Source organism: Folsomia candida, unplaced genomic scaffold, assembly GCF_002217175.1.
Source record: "Folsomia candida strain VU population unplaced genomic scaffold, ASM221717v1 Fcan01_Sc018, whole genome shotgun sequence".
In the NCBI taxonomy this organism is placed as follows: Eukaryota; Metazoa; Arthropoda; class Collembola; order Entomobryomorpha; family Isotomidae; genus Folsomia; species Folsomia candida.
The window spans coordinates 1,426,132-1,443,640 of NW_019091210.1; the positions used below are offsets into that span (position 1 = coordinate 1,426,132).

General features: G+C 38.0%; 3 protein-coding genes and 1 long non-coding RNA gene across 4 annotated transcripts; 3 read left to right on the plus strand and 1 right to left on the minus strand.

The window, feature by feature from the left end:
• Window positions 1-125: 125 nt before the first annotated feature.
• On the plus strand, window positions 126-1,672 carry LOC118438118. The gene is made up of 5 exons (XM_035857900.1): window positions 126-269; window positions 400-816; window positions 890-1,109; window positions 1,183-1,410; window positions 1,502-1,672. The coding sequence occupies exons 1-5, from the start codon at window positions 126-128 to the stop codon at window positions 1,651-1,653; spliced, it is 1,161 nt and encodes a 386-aa protein (XP_035713793.1). The 3' UTR covers window positions 1,654-1,672.
• A 1,581-nt stretch (window positions 1,673-3,253) lies between these two features.
• On the plus strand, window positions 3,254-3,912 carry LOC110857302. The gene is made up of 2 exons (XR_002548652.2): window positions 3,254-3,402; window positions 3,502-3,912. It is a non-coding gene; the product is annotated as an uncharacterized LOC110857302 (long non-coding RNA).
• Window positions 3,913-4,023: 111 nt separating this feature from the next.
• LOC110857301 (solute carrier family 15 member 1) lies at window positions 4,024-9,842 on the minus strand. Its single transcript, XM_022105917.2, has 11 exons — window positions 9,341-9,842; window positions 7,814-8,169; window positions 7,373-7,436; window positions 7,087-7,297; window positions 6,918-7,000; window positions 6,271-6,519; window positions 5,898-6,068; window positions 5,421-5,833; window positions 5,098-5,268; window positions 4,564-4,909; window positions 4,024-4,160 (listed from the first exon to the last, which is right to left on the minus strand). The coding sequence occupies exons 1-11, from the start codon at window positions 9,437-9,439 to the stop codon at window positions 4,068-4,070; spliced, it is 2,256 nt and encodes a 751-aa protein (XP_021961609.1). The 5' UTR covers window positions 9,440-9,842; the 3' UTR covers window positions 4,024-4,067.
• A 1,282-nt stretch (window positions 9,843-11,124) lies between these two features.
• Window positions 11,125-13,713, plus strand: LOC110857222 (zinc finger protein 41). The gene is made up of 6 exons (XM_022105837.2): window positions 11,125-11,332; window positions 11,444-11,824; window positions 11,908-12,175; window positions 12,258-12,479; window positions 12,573-12,800; window positions 12,878-13,713. Exons 2-6 carry the CDS (start codon window positions 11,446-11,448, stop codon window positions 13,590-13,592), a joined length of 1,812 nt encoding a protein of 603 aa, XP_021961529.1. The 5' UTR covers window positions 11,125-11,332; window positions 11,444-11,445; the 3' UTR covers window positions 13,593-13,713.
• Window positions 13,714-17,509: the final 3,796 nt, after the last annotated feature.

Sequence of the window (17,509 nt, forward strand, 5' to 3'; positions counted from 1 at the left end):
TCTCGAAATTATAACCTTTTCCTAGCCCGGGCTAAGGAAAATTTGTTTATTATTATATTTTAATTAAGGTGCGGAACAATATTAAGGCGGAACTTCGACGAATGCCACCAAAATCGTTGAATATCATGCTGGATATTTGGACCTCGAGACAGAAAGTTTCAGTTATTGGATTTACAGCACAATACGAGAAGGATTGGAAGATTTGTCAATCTACCTTGGGATTTAAAGAATTCTCTGACTCCCACACGGCAGAAAACATTAAGATTAAGGTCGAGGAGTATTTATTTTCCGAGCTTGGTCTAAGAAGAGAATAGGTTGGCTATTCTGTCTTACCAACCAAATCCGGATTTGGAAGCTTATCCGAGCCGAGTAGATGATATATTTTATTGATTGTTTTAGATTTCCACTATAACCGCTGACAACGCATCCAATATCCTGTCGGCCTTCAAAATTAAAGATATTGATGTAGACGAAGACGACGAAAACAGTCAATGGTTTCATCAACCCGACGAGGAAAACGAGGATGAATCCTTACCCAACGTACAAAATTGTGGTTTCCCTAGTGCTTTACCAAGAAATTCCTGCCTTGCACACTTGCTTCAACTTGCCATCCGTGACGCCATATCGGAAAATGATTTTGTAGTCAGTTTAATTAAGGATGTTAATGGAATTGTCAGATTTTTCCATAAAAGCACACATTATTATTCGAAACTAAAAAAAATAAATGGCGATCTCAGCTTAATTAAGCCATGCACAACCAGGTGGAATTCGCAATATCATTGTTTGAAAAGGATATGTACCCACGGAAAGAATAAGGTGTGTTTTTAAACTTAGAAATCTCATTCCCTGTCCGGACAGGGAATATAATGTTGTTTTTTTTTAAATTCAGGAGCCAATGATTTCTTCTATAAACCAGATCTTGAAGGAAGCTAAAGCTGAAAAAAAATCAGGGAAAGGCAAAATACCAAAATGTATTACCAAGGAGATGGAAGAAATGATGTTCGAAATTTTGAAGTTGCTACAGCCGTTTGCCAATCTCACTGATGCTTTGCAGGGAGATGACGTAACATCTTCACTCGTGATTCCAGGTTTATTGGATGCCGTGAAAGGTTACTTAAATATGAAACAACCCAACTATTTTATGACTGCTTACATGAACAATCAAACGATTTTTTATTCCAGATGCGGACAATCACGTTTTCACTAAGCACGAAAGTCAACTGCTGGGATTCAAAGCCTCTCTCGTTACTTCAGTTGTTCAGAGGTTTACCACCAATAAGGATAGAGGGGAAAGGATCTTGAACGCTGACGGAAAAACTCGCAATATAGTTACAATTGACGCCATGAGCAGCAAAGCATATATTTTAGCAGCTGTATTAGACCCTCGCATAAAGACTCTTCCCTTTCAAGGTAATAAAACTACACGTATTATAAAATATATAGTTCCCAGCCCGGGCTGGGAGTAACTATATATATAATGAGTTATTTTTTTAATTTGCAGGGCATGCAAATGGTACACCATTCGAACAAAAATTCCCTACCCGTGACAACGTGATTGACATGTTAAAAAATGAAATGATGGAACACTATATTTCTACTGTTGAAGTTGAACAAGAAGCTACGGCAGCTCCAGTAAAAAAAAGTCAAAACTAGGATTTTTTGAGAAAATTAAGACCGCCGTTACGTCACCCGAGTATTCCCAAATATCCGAAATTGATCAATATTTGAAAATGCCCCTCGTTGTAGATGAAGAGGATTCCCCCCTTCTTTTTTGGAAAAGTCAATCATCACGATTTCCAACACTTTCAAAAATGGCAAAAATATATTTGGCCATTCCATCTACGTCAGGGAACGTCGAGCGGCTGTTTTCAATTGCAGGAGCAATCGCTCGAGCGAGACGGGCTTCAATAAAGACTGACACATTAGAAAAACTTTTATGTTGTCGTCAGTACTTTAGAAATTCAGAGAACACTTCAGATATTGAAGCCCCAGATCTTGATCCCTCCAACGACCCGAATCCAGAACCTCCAAAATCTGACCCATCAGAAGAAATGCACTCTAGCTGTAAAGATTCTGACGAAGATAGTGATATCGAAGATGTTGAGTAGGTTCTCCCAATCCGGATTGGGGAACTTAGTTTAATATCATTTTAAAATCTAGGAAAGTTTTTATTTATACTAAAAGACCTCAATGAAAGCTGACTAGGAAATTTTATAATCTCTTCTACTTTTAATATCGATAATAAATTCCTGCTTATATCTGAATATCATTAATACCACCTACACAGTCCTCCTTGAACTGAAACTGACTCAATCATGGCAGTCATCTTTAAAACTTCTAAATTCACTTGCATATGCATACACAAAAAGGGCGCGGGACTTGCATATGATGGACCAATTCTCAGATAGTCCATGGCCCATTTTTCGGATGGTCCATCGATGGACCATGGACCATGGACCACAAAAAAATTGGTCCATCGATGGACCATGGACCATGGACCAATTTTCAGGTGGTCCATCGATGGACCATGGACCAATTTTCAGGTGGTCCATCGATGGACCATGGACCATGGACCAATTTTCAGGTGGTCCATCGATGGACCATGGACCATGGACCAATTTTCAGGTGGTCCATCGATGGACCATGGACCAATTTTCAGGTGGTCCATCGATGGACCATGGACCATGGACCATTTTTCAGATGGTCCATCGATGGACCATGGACCATGGACCATTTGTGATGGACCATGGACCATGGACCATGGACCATGGGCCAATTTATTGCGAGCTATGAATCAGACTGTTATATAAATATGTGAGTCTGAGTAATTTTTCAATTAGTTACCTTCCAATATTTGGTTCCTACTAATGTCAATAATAACAAAGACAACAATATTATTTTCTGAAACTCACAATCAGTGCTAAATATCCATAGGTTCAATATTGGATGAAATGAGGAAGGTTCATTAAAATTTGTTATCCCATGGGTGCACTGTATTAATTTATGTAATCATACATATCTGTCGCATATTATCTCAAATTCGGCATCAGCAATGTAAATACAACACTTCAATTAAACTTTGTGTCTAACCCTTCATGACAACAGGAAATCGATCCATACTCAAATTTTTACGTTTTAAACTAATGTTATTTAAGTTGTACATAATTTAGTTTATTTAGGCTATGCAATTTTACTAACATGTATACACCTCTTTGTATGCGCATATGTACTTGTCATAACCCAAGACAAATATTCACTGCAAAACGTATAAAAACAAATTCTCGTTTCCAAAATCCGCACATAACTACACGTCATACATACATACATAACTTCTCCGCATTCAATTGCCAAGAAGAATAAATTCAAAAACATTCACATTTTCGATTATTAAGCTGAAATTTGGTAAAAAAAAAGGAAAAAAATATTTCCAACAATTTGTCTTTTGAAATTACAATTTGTTGCTCAAAGCTACATAAACTTTTTGTCGTTTTCTCGTGCCAGAGATCAACATGAAATCAGCGGCCTGTCTCGTTCTCTGCATGTTTTTCGTGGGTACCCTCTTCTTCCTGGTTGAGGTGGATGGACAAACGCCCCCATGCAAGCTGAAATGCTACGAATATCTGGATTGCAAAAATTCATGGACCAATTTCCACAACGCGAGCCCAGACACGGTAGCATTTTTCTGCAAGAAGGAGGAACTGGCGCCTGGATGCGATTGTGGGTGTATTTGCCAATGATAACAACCAAGGAAATTGTGTTGGTAATTAACCTTCCGATTATTATATACATTTTCTCTGATTTGTGTATATGATGAATGTGAAATTTTAAATAATTACTTAAATAAAAATGTTTTAATTGCTTGCAATGTGTAATAATTACACACCTGTATAAAACTATTTTAACATGAAATTTCCCAAAAATTTCTACTTTAGATCTAACCAACAGAGTTTTTCAAAATTTAGAAATTAGAAACGAAATAAATCCATGATGCAAGAAAACATTTTGATAGATTTACAATTTGTGTATTAAATAATTGATATCATTTCTTTATTAACCTCCCAAATTTTTCAATGTTCAACATATTTGTATCTAACGGCAAGTATAGTGAAGAATATGACATTGACTCCCATCATCCCAGCAAATTGGAAGTAATCCATTGCCTGAAAAATAAGTCGTTAATTAGCAACATTTAACATAAATGGTAGCAGAATTGTCGCAGGATTAGTGACTAGGATTTCAGTCCCTATACTTAATAGTGGTTACCGCTTGGTGCTAAAATTATTCTGGTCCGTAAAAATTTGCTGCGGATATGGTAAAATTTTAATACCGAGCCATAACTACTCGGTATTACTTCTCAAGATCACTTTGATAGAGTCATGTATGCATACTGCTTGGTATTATTTTATTATTGGATTGCTAAGAATGTAGCAATTGAATTCCGCATACTTAATAAATTTCCCGCCCTAATGGACCATTACTATTATCCTGTTTCGATACCACAATTTGAGAATCTGCTACCACACTACTTAATCATACTCTTAAAATGCCAAATATTTACCCCACCTGTGAATAATGCCCGCCAGAATGCACCGATACGGACAGGATTACAATCACATTGCCAAAAGAGTTCATCAAGTTCCACAAAGCTGCCAGAACACTTTTCATACTTCCCGGCGCCTGCGTGTAGGAAAACTCCATTCCCGAAACGATAAATAAAATCTGAGCCCACGCCATTAAAACGTATTGAGGAATTTGCCACAGAATGTGAACCTCGTTCCCAGCAACGATTGGAATCAGGTTGAATTTAGAACTTGTAGTTGTTTCTCGCCGGTCAAGTAGTAAAGAGTAGATCGCTCCAGGAGCAAGATTTACGTCAAATTTGGATTTGTCTCCGACCAAAAGTGAAAATCTGATTGAAATAAAATTAAAATGAGTTTTAGCAATTCATTTTTAGGGGAATTATCCACGCCAAAATTTATAAAAGAATAATTGAGTTGAATAACTTTATGAAATTTAAAAGTTTATGCATAAACCTGGCGTGAATAAATGCATACATAAATGTTCACATATATACATATGCAAATTTTTTGTACCAACCTTCCTGGCGGGACTTCTAAAATATTTGAATAGGCCATCGTAACCTCAGTCTCTTTTTGTTCTCCAGTCTCTCCTTCAAAGGAGAAAATATAAGCTCGATGTGCACCTTGGTCAGATTCCAGGATGAGATTCGATTCGTTCAGGTACGCTCGATCAGTCAGTAAGACAAGTCTACGTACATGAGAGAATTAAATTTCGGTTAATTACTTAATTATGTTATCACCTTGGAAAGGTTAAGGTCAATGTATTATCAACAGATAAGTTTTCAGAGAACGCATTACTACCATTTTTAAACTTAGGATTAGAGTGAATAGATTTCTTACTGAATTTTCGAATTTCCCTCCCTCGATTGAGCTAGAGAATTCCGGGGTTCCTTATTTACAACCAAAGTTAGCGACAATCCGGTATCGTCCAGCAGAATAAATATTTCTTGTAAGGCACTCAGGGACTCGATTCTTTGAGAGATCGCGTCAGTCTTCAAAATTGGGCATTCGTTATGTTCAGGTATTTCAGTAATTTGAGCTTCCAGTACGATTTGCCGGACATGTTCGTCTTCTAACAAAATAATCTTTGTGGGGGGACTATTTTCTTCAAATGAGACCAATTTCACGGCTTCAGTTCCGTCCGATTTTCTCCAGGACGCTCTAATTTGTATTGGACAAGCAGGAGGAAGCGTGTTGATTAGATTCAAGGCGTGGGAATCTTCCGGTACTGAGAGGATTGCTGGTTGGTTATTCTGTAGCGGATAATCATAGTAATTATTGTTAATTCGCAAAAATTCGAAAAAAATTAGTCCAAACCTGAATTCGCAGTTCGACCAATCCAGCCGCTACGAATGCCATTCCTGCGAGAAATAGGCCTAATCCAATTCTTTGTAAGGGTCTCTTAAGAAGCCCTACCTTTGCGAGGACTGGGTACAGAATCCCTTCAAAAATTGGGGTGAAGAGGAACATGAAGATGGCGTTGCTGACCTAAGCAAAAAAATATTTAATTAGTTCAAATAAATACGACATAGTATAAACAATTCGTTAACAGAAGTCGTTACGAACTTGACAACGTTTTAGTTTGTCATCCAATTAATTATCTACATTAATTTAGCCCAACAAATATGAATTTAGTGTGAAAATTGAGATCAAACGGGATCGCTCAATTTTTTAATATGTATGTACACACCTGCATTTGATCTGGTTTAATGTAGAAATTGTGTCCAACTCTCCCCCACATTTTGGTAGCTTGGAGCGTCCATCTAGATCCTAATTGTTCCAAGAGGGCGTAGAACATGGGGAACGGCGCGTAATAAATTAACAGCCCCAACAACCCCTTCAAGTCCTGGATTAGTTGAGGGTCAAACTTTCCTTCAGCGTGGTCCAACCAGTGGGCCTTTTTTGGCGAGCTGGATTTCCACCGAGTTCCGATTGCGTGCTAAATATACACATATTTGCAAAATGTATAAACTATATTTATTGCAACCTTGCAAATTTTGAGGGATCATCTTTCAACGATCCAATTCACTCCGTGCGGTTTTACAGACTGTTTTAATTTTCAGTTTAATTTATATAATTCAAAGATTGCGTGCTAAATATATACATTTACAAAATATACTAACTATATTTAAAGATATTTAGGCATTGCAAATTTTGGGGGTTATTTTTATCGGTGTTGTTTCACAAACTTTGCATACATTTCGCAAATTTAATCAAAATTTAATTAATCCCTTCTAGAAAATTTAATCGATATTTCCCTCCATAAAATCTTGCAATTTTACAAACCTGACGTGAATTGTGCCATTTATGTAAAAAAGGCATTTAAATTTTACTCACCTTCATGCACATGACCACTTTCACCAGCATGTTTCCTTCCGGTTTTCTTCGTTTGTAAAATGGTTTACCAGCCAAGAATATTACTACGTCCGAAATGATACGATTTCTGTACTTATTTGTATTTACATATTTTCCTTATAATTAATTTTGGTACACACATTTTACATACCGACTGCAAAGAGCATCATTACACAAGGCACGCTAAACGCCAACGGGTAGCAAGTCTCTCTCCCGAGGCAGGACACGTCCTTTCGCAACACGGGGGTTACCACGGTCGACAGCATATTCCCGATTGTCGTGGCGACGAAAAATATGGAGAAAAATTGCTGCAGTCGGAGAGCCTGTTGTGGTAATGTGAATTGTTCTCCGCCAAATGGGGCCTAAAAATTAAAAAAAGATAAGTTTTTGTCAAAAAATGTGGTGAAATTTCGATATAATTTTTCTTTCGTTTTTACCAAACAAGGTTTCATTCCTCCAGTTCCGACCGCCATTAAGATTAAGCTGAGAATGGTGACTTCACTAAAATGTATTAAATTAATTAAGTCAGTTAATTATTAAATGTAATTATAGTGGTATTTTATCTGAATAAGTTGGTAGTAAAATTGTTACCGATTGTATGTCCTTAAGTATATTAAGAATGCGTATGTGAAATTTTGTTACCGCTATGATAAAGCACGTTTACGTGAATTTATTCAGGCATTCTGGCACATGCAGTTAAAAATTTTTGGTGAATGTATAAAACATTTGGCAATTATTTAGGAAAACTTTTAATAAATCTATTTCGTGTATTTTTATTTTTTAATTTAGTTTGCTCTACTTCGTAGATGTCAATCGGCAGGAAATACACAATTTTGATACCAAGTCATTATTCCCGAAAAAAGTCTGAAAGATCTTACACTGGTGGCAACATTAGTCCCGGAAACGATCCCGCCGTTAACCCCACACTTCCCACGAGAAATAGCAAGTTAACGATCCACAGAGTTTTATACATGCCCAGAAACGAGTCCGCCACCACGCCCCAAATAACCGGGAGGGTGTAACACAACATGAGGAAAGCGTGGTAAATCGTGGTAGTCAAGTCTTCCGAGAAGGAGAGAACATTTCGCATGTAAATCGTCAGGACTGCGCGACTCCCGTAATACGCGAATCTTGCAGCCAATTCGGTCAGTGCTATAAAAGCGACGCCTTTCGGGTATGGGAGTGATACTTTGGATGTTTCGGGGTCCAAGGATTTCACGATTTTTCCGATATTCTGATAATAAAGACATGGTTTAGTTAACAATTTGCAAATTTTTCGCAAATGGAGATATGATTCTATTTGCATATGTATTTCTAACTACACATGGTCATACTCACGTTAACCTTCGCATATGTATATAAACATAATTTCCGAAATTTCGCAAAACTTTTACTGGAAAACCATGAGACTTTTAAGCAGTAAATTTCGGAAAATTATTTTGCAAACTCATCCTCGCCATCACTACATCTGTATCGTGGGAAATTACAGAAATTTATGAAAAAACATTAAGATACGTGTTTTTCAGAAGTATGTATATCTTTAGACTTGCGAGATTTACGAGATTGTGAAGTCATGATTTACGAGTCCCCTCACCGACACAATTTTTTTGAGCTTGGCAAGTTTGCTAAATGAGCTGCAATGCGAATATTAAAACATCGTCGTGAGTACGCCCAATGTGGTAACAAATATTTTGCACAGCGGTTTTAGCGCTTCGGCCGCGATTTGTGAACATCGCAACTGAAATTGCTATCTAAATATTTGTAGAAAAAATTACTCATTTCTCGACCGATCGTTTTTTACATACTTTTGGATCGGTTGTATACAAAACTCACACAAACCTTCACTTTCCCAGCTATGAAAACTTGTATGCATTTCGCAACCACATTATTAGCTCGTCCTGCGTAGCATGAGAGCTATTGAATTCCTCCTGTCCGTCTGTCTGTTAATGAGTTTTTAGCATCAATTGATGCTAATTAAATAGGACCATGTCCATTGTATAGGATATTAACAAGCGAACAAGCGATGACACAAAATGGTGCCAAGCAATTGGGGGAATTGATGCAATACGCACCAAAAGTGCAGAATAACCGGTAGTAAGACGTGCCCACCGCAGGGGTCGGAAAAGTCGAAATTATGTCAAATTTATGGGTCTATTTTGTCCGCTTATTTTCCACCATTGGTGCGGAATTATATAAATACATAAATACGATGCATGTATGTATTTGCGGCTATTGTAAGGTACCATTGGTGCAAGATTGTGTCAAAATTAGGTATCTAATTTGTCCGATTATTTTGCACCTTCGGTGCGAAGTTATGCTCAAATTATGTTTCAGGACGAGCTATTTCTAACGTTACAACGGTTTATTTAGTGTGTACGGAAAATAAAGTCTATTTTTTTAATTACCTCTTCCTCACCACCGGGAAGCATTTTATCCAACTCGGACATTTCTGCCCCATTCTCAACTTCATTGTTGCCTCCATTGTTTTCAGATTTAAGAACCATGTCGTTTTCAAATGTTTGCGACAAGCTACTTAATATGTGCGTGAACTGTCACCACCACAAACTTCAAGACCATTCTGACAAGAAAGGTAATCCAAATGAAGACGTAGACTTAATTCGTGGAAAATTCCATGTCCTTATGTACATATTAACCACTTAGGTTAGGATTAGTAACATAACTTGATTTCACCAACGTACTTAAATATTATCTATCTCTTCTTTAGTTATGCTATGACTAAGCTGATTTTACTGACGGGACACGTATGTTGGTACATACTAGCAACTGATATCGGAATAATTACAGGTTACTAATATTCAAACGTATGGGCCAGTATGGCAAATTTTGACAGATTGTACGTATAATTCTCTGCTTTCTGTCCGGCCGGTTGTACATACTGAGCCCCAGCTGGTTCGATAATGCTGAGTTTTTGTACCGTATGTACATACATATGCGATCTGTGTCACGTATATATGTATGTGCGTTTGCTGTATGTACCCACAAATTACGTAAGACTATACGTAACTTTTGTACATAAAACTATACCTAGTTTACCCGAGCAATGCAATGTTGAGTTCGTTGCATGTCGTCAGAGATTATCTCAAATCGATTAAGTGCATGCAATTTTAGAGACGCGTCTTTTTAATTTTCAGATGAAGCGTGTTCCAATTTTTTACTGTATTTATAACACGAAATAATTTTTACCCATTTACATATCATCAGAATTGATGAAGAATTCCTTTTCATTTCGATACGATTGACTACTTGCCCTTTACATGTCCAGAATGTGTAATTATTTTTACTACCAAAAATACAGATATTTCCTTGCCTAAATATTTCAATCAAAAGTACATCACTTTCAATCCTGTAGAAAGTTATTACCAAATCAGTACCAACACGGAGTTTATCAGTACCAACACGGAGACTTTACCAGATTTTTAACGGAGTATATATTTATTTGACTTAAGCTCAGTCTATGAACTGTGTACATAAATAATTCGTGTAGTTAAAAATCCCGTTTATTTTATATACACATTGTGTAATTAAGTACACGTCTTTCTTACCAACCGATGGCTACATATAGTCGCTGCGCTATTGCTATTCTTGCACAAGTTGTTGGTTGAGCTGCTCAACTTGAGAAACTACGAGAGAGAAACATGAGAAATATGAGAAACTCGTATTCGCAGAGTTATTGGAGAGTATGGATGTATTATTGGAAGCAGAGTTATTGGATACATTTTTGGGAAATATGAGACTTCATAACTGTAACATGGTGTCGCATTTTCATCTTCTGACAACTTCTGCGTTCGACTGATTTCTCAACAGACACCTTTTGCATGAACAGTTACGAATCGTAATTTACGATTTTAAAGCCACAATATACATAATGTGTGAGACAAATTAATGTGCGTTATTCATATTTTCTACGACACTGTAAAACATACGTAGGAAACTAGATAATTGGTTTTTAAGCACATATTTAAATGTCCCGTTTACGTGTCGTTTGCAGTCCAGGTTTGCAGTGTCGGCCTGACTATGAAATTTTTTTCATAATAATGTTGATCTGAATTTGGATATCGGACGATGTAATAAATAAATATGTAAATATGTACAGAAGCATGTGTATATGCATCTCATTTTTTAAATACCATCAATGTCTTGAATGCCTCGATCGCACACATGCAACATGTTTTTGCTCTCCATTTGCCAGCTGCTGGAGTCATAAACACACTGCACTGAAAACAAACTTATTTCATATTTATAGCTAAGCAAGATTTCGATAATTAAACAAAATAACGTTCACGATAAGTGTATAATAAATATTATGTACAATTAACAATTTCAAAATGTGCGGAAGTATTATGTAGATTCGGCATTATTATAAATATTCTAAATAGGTAAATAAGTAGCAGTATTGTTATTGATTATTATTTAATCCTAACATAGAAATTTATAACATTTTTCTCGGTATTATCATTAATTATTGATTAATTTCGTATTTATCACAGAAATGTCGATTCATTTTCCTCATGAGAACGGTGTTTTAACGGCATTCGTTCTCCTACAACGTGACCCTTCCATCGACCTCCTCCTCACCTCGTTGCAATGTTTCCTCTGTCGAAAGTTCCCCGTGGTCTCGAAAGGTCAACCCCGTCGCCGCTACGAGGAGCAGACCACCCTCTTCAAACAACTCTTTATGACGCCTCACTTCCGGAGAAGCGTCTCCCCTCCGACGTACAACTGCTTTGCCAACCAGGTCGACAGTTGTGGGGGGTGTTTGCCCATAATTAAAGAAGTGTACGCCCTGCATCACGAAATTGTCGCGATGCAGACAGAGCTGGACGGATTGTTGGATAAGGCGAGGTCAGCGATGAGCCGAACAATACAGCGTGAGTTAATTGGTTAATTTTAATAGAGTTTGGTGTGTTTTTGTTTCAAAGAAATTGTTTAGTAAGGAATTGTTTTTTTGCAGCTAAGCGAAAATTAGTGGTGGAAAGGAAAAGGAGAAAAATAGATAACGACACAGATTTGGAGGGGCTAGTAAATTTTGATGTTAAAGAGGAAGAGCTAGACGACAGTTTTGAAGAGATAATTGTCCCAGATTTTGAAGAGGAACCTCAATATGAAGAGCGACCAATTCTTATACCAAGAAAAAGTAAGGCGAAAGCTGCCAAAATGTGGCGACAAGTTGGGGGGAGCAAAGAAAGCGACGAAAATCTGGAAGATGATGCTAATGACGAGTAATTTAATGATAAATCTGATTTAACGTCTACAATTTTGATAAACTGATTGGATAATTGAATTGCAATTTGTATTTCGCAGTCCAAATTTTGACCAAGTTGGTGACGATGCTGGTGACGGGAAAAACGTATTTTCGTGTGCTAAATGTGGCAAAACCCTCTCCAACAAATCCAGTTTGATCCGACATGAAATCGTAAATTGTCAAGTTCCATACGACGCGGATAAACTGAAGCGATACAATATAAAGTTATACCCATGCAACCTCTGTGATAAAAAGTATACCTGTCAGCGTGACCTCAATCGGTATACGTACATACGCACATTTTTAATTATTAAAATTAAAATTAGAAGTCAACTTCTAATCAAGAGGAACACTAATTAAATATGTTTTTACAGTCACTTCGCAATTCATACAAAACAGAAACCACTCCTCACATCCGGTAACATGTCAATTCCTCAAGAAAGTAATCCTGTCATCAAAATGGTCAAACGTAAGACGAACAAGAAATTGCTGCCTTGTACAAAATGTGGAAAAAATCTGTTGACGAGTAAAAGTAGTCAAGAATGCAGAGATTGTATTTATGCCATGGTTCGTAAAATATCCATCCCAGTGGACGGAAACAGGTAAAGAATTTTACAACCACTTCTAAAACTTTAATTTCCAAAAAGAACTTACCATATTTCTATTTTATTATCGATAGCAATGAAGAGGACGCCACAGATCCAGAATTTAGCTCCAAAACTATCCCCCCAACCGAATACTCCTGTCTAAAATGCGGCAAACACCTGAAAAGCCTTCGCCAAAAGATATCTCATGAAGTCACCGTGTGTAAAATTACCTACGACGACGACGAATTGGCTAGATTGAACATCAAATTTCACCAATGTCTCCACTGCCCTAGGAAATTCATGCACTACAAGGATTTGACAAAACACGGCGTAAAACACAGCAAAGTCAATTCATTCGTTTGCGACAAGTGTGGAAAAGCGTTCCGATATTCGGTCAGTTTATCAGCGCATCAAAAAATTCACTGCACTGAGGTCCACATTGATCCCGAAGAGAGACAGAAGTTTCATCAGAAAAAGGTCGCGAGTGGGGTGCGACATGCCGTAAAATGCCCCCAATGTCCCCACCGGTTTGTGCAAAGGGCCAAATTGTTGAGACATTTGGCGTCATCCGTCCACGAGATGCGTTTCCGGCCCGATGGAGAAGATAGTGTTGTGTGCAGCGCTTGTGGAAAATGTGTTTCGTCCGAGATTTTTGCTATCAAGCAGCATATTGTGAGCATACATGAGAAAGAAGACCGAGAAGAAAGTGGAGATGATGATGACGAAAGGTTTGAAGGTTTTGACGGTCCGTCTGAAAATGACAAGTTGACAGAGTTATCTATTATTCCTTCAGAGCGTGACGCTTAGTTCGGCAGGGTCGACAATGTTAGAAAAGGGATTTGTATGTAATTGGTAAATATGTATTTAAACATTCCAAATTTAACGCGTATGAAAAATAAATACCAAAATTTTAATAATTTAAATTGAGTCGAATGAAAATTACAATAATGTTCATTCATGTTTATTTATCCGTTGCGGAAGATAACGTTTCACAATTTTTTTCCGAAATACATGTAAATATATACCAGTGTAAGTTCACCAGAGTATTAGTTAAAGGATCCTATTTAACTGATCATAATTAATACTTTTTTCCCGAATACTTACTTACTTACTCTCATCATAATGGCATCCAAGTTGACCATAATTAGAATACTAAATTATCTATATTATAAGCTGGAAATGTCTGTCGGCAACGGAAGTGAAAGCAAATGTTCCGCAACGGAAGTGAAAGTGGAGAAAGTTATTTGCATATCAACTGCGTTGGAAAGTTGATAAGTCAGTTATCTAAGATTTGCTGGTTGGGTTATCAGGAAGGGAACTTATTAAGTTCGATTATCCGGTCGCATGTGGAAACGACGTGTGCCCCTTTGGTATGGGGTTATCACTCTTCTGGGGGAAAAGGGAGGGTGTGCCCCATTGGGATATGGTTATCGCTCTGCTGGGGGGTGGGAGGGATGCCCCCCTGGGATATGGTTATCGATCTGCTGGGGGGAGTGGGAGGGTGTGCCCCATTGGGATATGGTTATCGCTCTACGGGGGGGGGGGTGGAAGGGGTGCCCCCCTGGGATATGGTTATCGCTCTGCTAGGGGGAGTGGGGGGAAGGGTGTGCCCCCCGGGGTATGGTTATCGCTCTTGACGGAATGGGTATGCCAGACATTATCATGGAAATTTCCCTATATCACAATGTTGGGTGTGAAATGTTGGTAAGGTCACGTACCGAAGGGCATTAGTTATTCCTTTGTTCCGGATATTTAAGGAACATACCGTTCCGTTCCGGCCCATTCATCTCCGTTCCCAAACCAGTGACATAAATTTCACTATGTGTTGATCACTGGAATTAGAACGGATTCCCTTCCCTCCATGGGTAGACCATACTTATATTAGGTATATTGGATTGTTTAAATTACAGGATATTTTCCTTAGCACACATAAGGGAATGGAATTCCCTTCCTCATCCATTCTTTTGCGATGTACTTCAGGCACAGTAGTGAAATCTTCACATGAAACCTTCACAAGGGCAGGGAAGGGGAATGGATTCCGTTCCCTTCATGTGAGGACTATAGTGATCTCTATGCTAGAAGGAATGGTGGGGGCTGCCTGACATTAGCTGGGGAGTTTGAGGGTTACACCCCCAGTGTTGGGTGTGATCTATTGGTGGGATCAGGCACAAATATGGTTATCGCTCTGCTGGGGGGAATGGGAGGGTGTGCCTCCCTGAACGGATTCCGTTCCTTTTATGGGTAGTCCATATTTATATTGAATTGCTTAATTTTCAAGATACACTTACGTAACCTACACATATGGGAATGGAATTCCCTTCCTCTTCCATTCCCCTTGGAAATACTTCAGGCGAAGTAGTAAAATCTTCACATCAAGGGAAGGGAAGGGGAAAGGATTCCCTTCCCTTCATGTGTCAACTAAAGTTATAGCAATACTGGGAGGAATCGGGGTGCCGGACATTAGGTGGGGAGTTTGCATATCGAAAGTGGTCACGCGCCCAGTCCTGGGTGTAATCTGTTGGTGAGGTCACGCACCTAATTGAAATCAGATATTTTTCAAGACTCCTTTCCATCGCTGCAGTTTCATATCTCGCTTTCTTTCCGCTGCTATTTCGCTAATTCGTCTGAGGTCAACAAGAATGGAAAGGATGTGTAACGGATTCCCTTCATGTGCAGACTGCAGATTTTCTTACATTATAAAATATATGTACCTGAAAGGAATTGAATACGTTCCCCTTCACGCAGACCTCTGATGAATTAGACAAATCTAATATTGTAACAGATTTTGAACTCCGAGCACGAATATCGTATGCACTTTGACATGTCAAACACCAGTGACCGTGTGGCCCTGGTGTTGCTGGACCAAGCCCAAGGTCACATATTATGTGACATATTATGTCGAATAAACGTCAAAAATGTCTATGTTAACAAATTTTGAACCGGGTATAACATACTTATTTTGATTTAATTCCTTCGATCCATTCGTTGTTACCGTATATTTATTACCACATAAAAATATATAGCATGGCATCAGGATTTTTTAGATTGCTTATATTTTAATTTTTAGTTTTCTTATTAAATCATCTTCATCAACTCATTGGTATTTTATAAATTCCTTGGACTTCCTCGGCGACAAAGAATTTCAGCTTATAATACAACTAAAATATTTAATCGGTTGGAGTTGTCAACAATTCTATCCAATTTTTATGAAAGTCAAATCAGCCCTCGCCCGGCGGGAGACGGGCTTATACTCTAGTTCATAATAAAACCTAGCTTGACCATAACCAAACGATATGCGGAGAGAGTGAAAGGGATTCAATTAAAATTAAGTTATGGGCGTATTCTTAGGAGTAGAAGGTCACTACTTGTCGGGCCCCGATTTCGATCTCCTTTAGATATGTTGTAGTACTACATGTGTGTAGAAAAAGTGAAGGAGGGTTAGACTTCATGAGCCCATTTACGCCCGCCACACCCCCTCAAAGGCGCCCAAACCCCCAGAGTTGCCGCACTAAAATCATCGCCAAAAATCGAGTTTTGGTCAGATTTTCAAAAAATTTACATTTTTGTGATCCCAGATAGTTGCTCTACCATATCCAATAGCAAACTCAACTTTTTTGAAATTTTCAATATTTTCGAAGATTTTCTGACCAAGGGTATGTATTGAAAAAATTCGAAATTCCAAAAAAGTTGAGTTTGCTATTGGATATGATAGAGCAACTATCTGGGATCACAAAAATGTAATTTTTTTGAAAATCTGACCAAAACTCGATTTTTGGCGATGAATTTAGTGCGGCAACTCCGGGGGTTTGGGCGCCTTTGAGGGGGTGTGGCGGGCGTAAATGGGCTCATGGAGTCTAACCCTCCTTCACTTTTTCTACACTCATATAGTATTACAACATATCCAAAGGAGATCGAAATCGGGGCCCGACAAGTAGTGACCTTCTACTCTTTAGTCTTTCCTGCCAGAGCGAGGATTTTACAAGCATTGAAAAAATACATTATTTTATAAATGGAAGTGCAAATATTCCATCACAAGTATACAGCGACGCAGATACAAGCATATTCCCGCCATGCAAAATCACGACACAAATTATTTTCATTTCGGACCCAATTACAAATAATAGCTGTTTTTCGTATACAAACAGGGTGCAGCTGACTTGTTGTTATCTGCACAACATTAGAATCTCCATAATTGATCTTTGCGTTAAATTTCCATTTAGAAACCATATTTTCACAAGCATATTCCCGCCATGCAAAATTAGGACACAAATTATTCTCATTTCGGACCCAATTACAAATAATGAGGCAATTCACGCCCTCCTTCGTAACTACGTAAACAGCGTAAAATCCGTAAACTTACAAACGTTTACAAACTTTTACAAAAATTGTCAAGGAAAATCAGTTTACAAACTTTTGTAAACTTACGCAGCTCACAGGCGTCTTTTAATTTTGTAAAGTATTTTGTAAACTCAATTTGCGGAAGAAAAAAATTTGTTCGATACAGAAATTTGGCATAGAGGTTGCTAATGGCTCATAATGAAAGAATATGAAGTGAAATTGGAAAATTTTTCATCTGGAGGTACCCGAAGGGGTGACCCATACCGATTTTTCAAAATCATCCAATCGAGCTGAAATTTGGCATAGAGGCTGCTAAAGGCTCCTAATGGAAGAATATGAAGTGGAATTGGTAAAAAATCACATCCGGGACCCGTTGGGGTGACCCA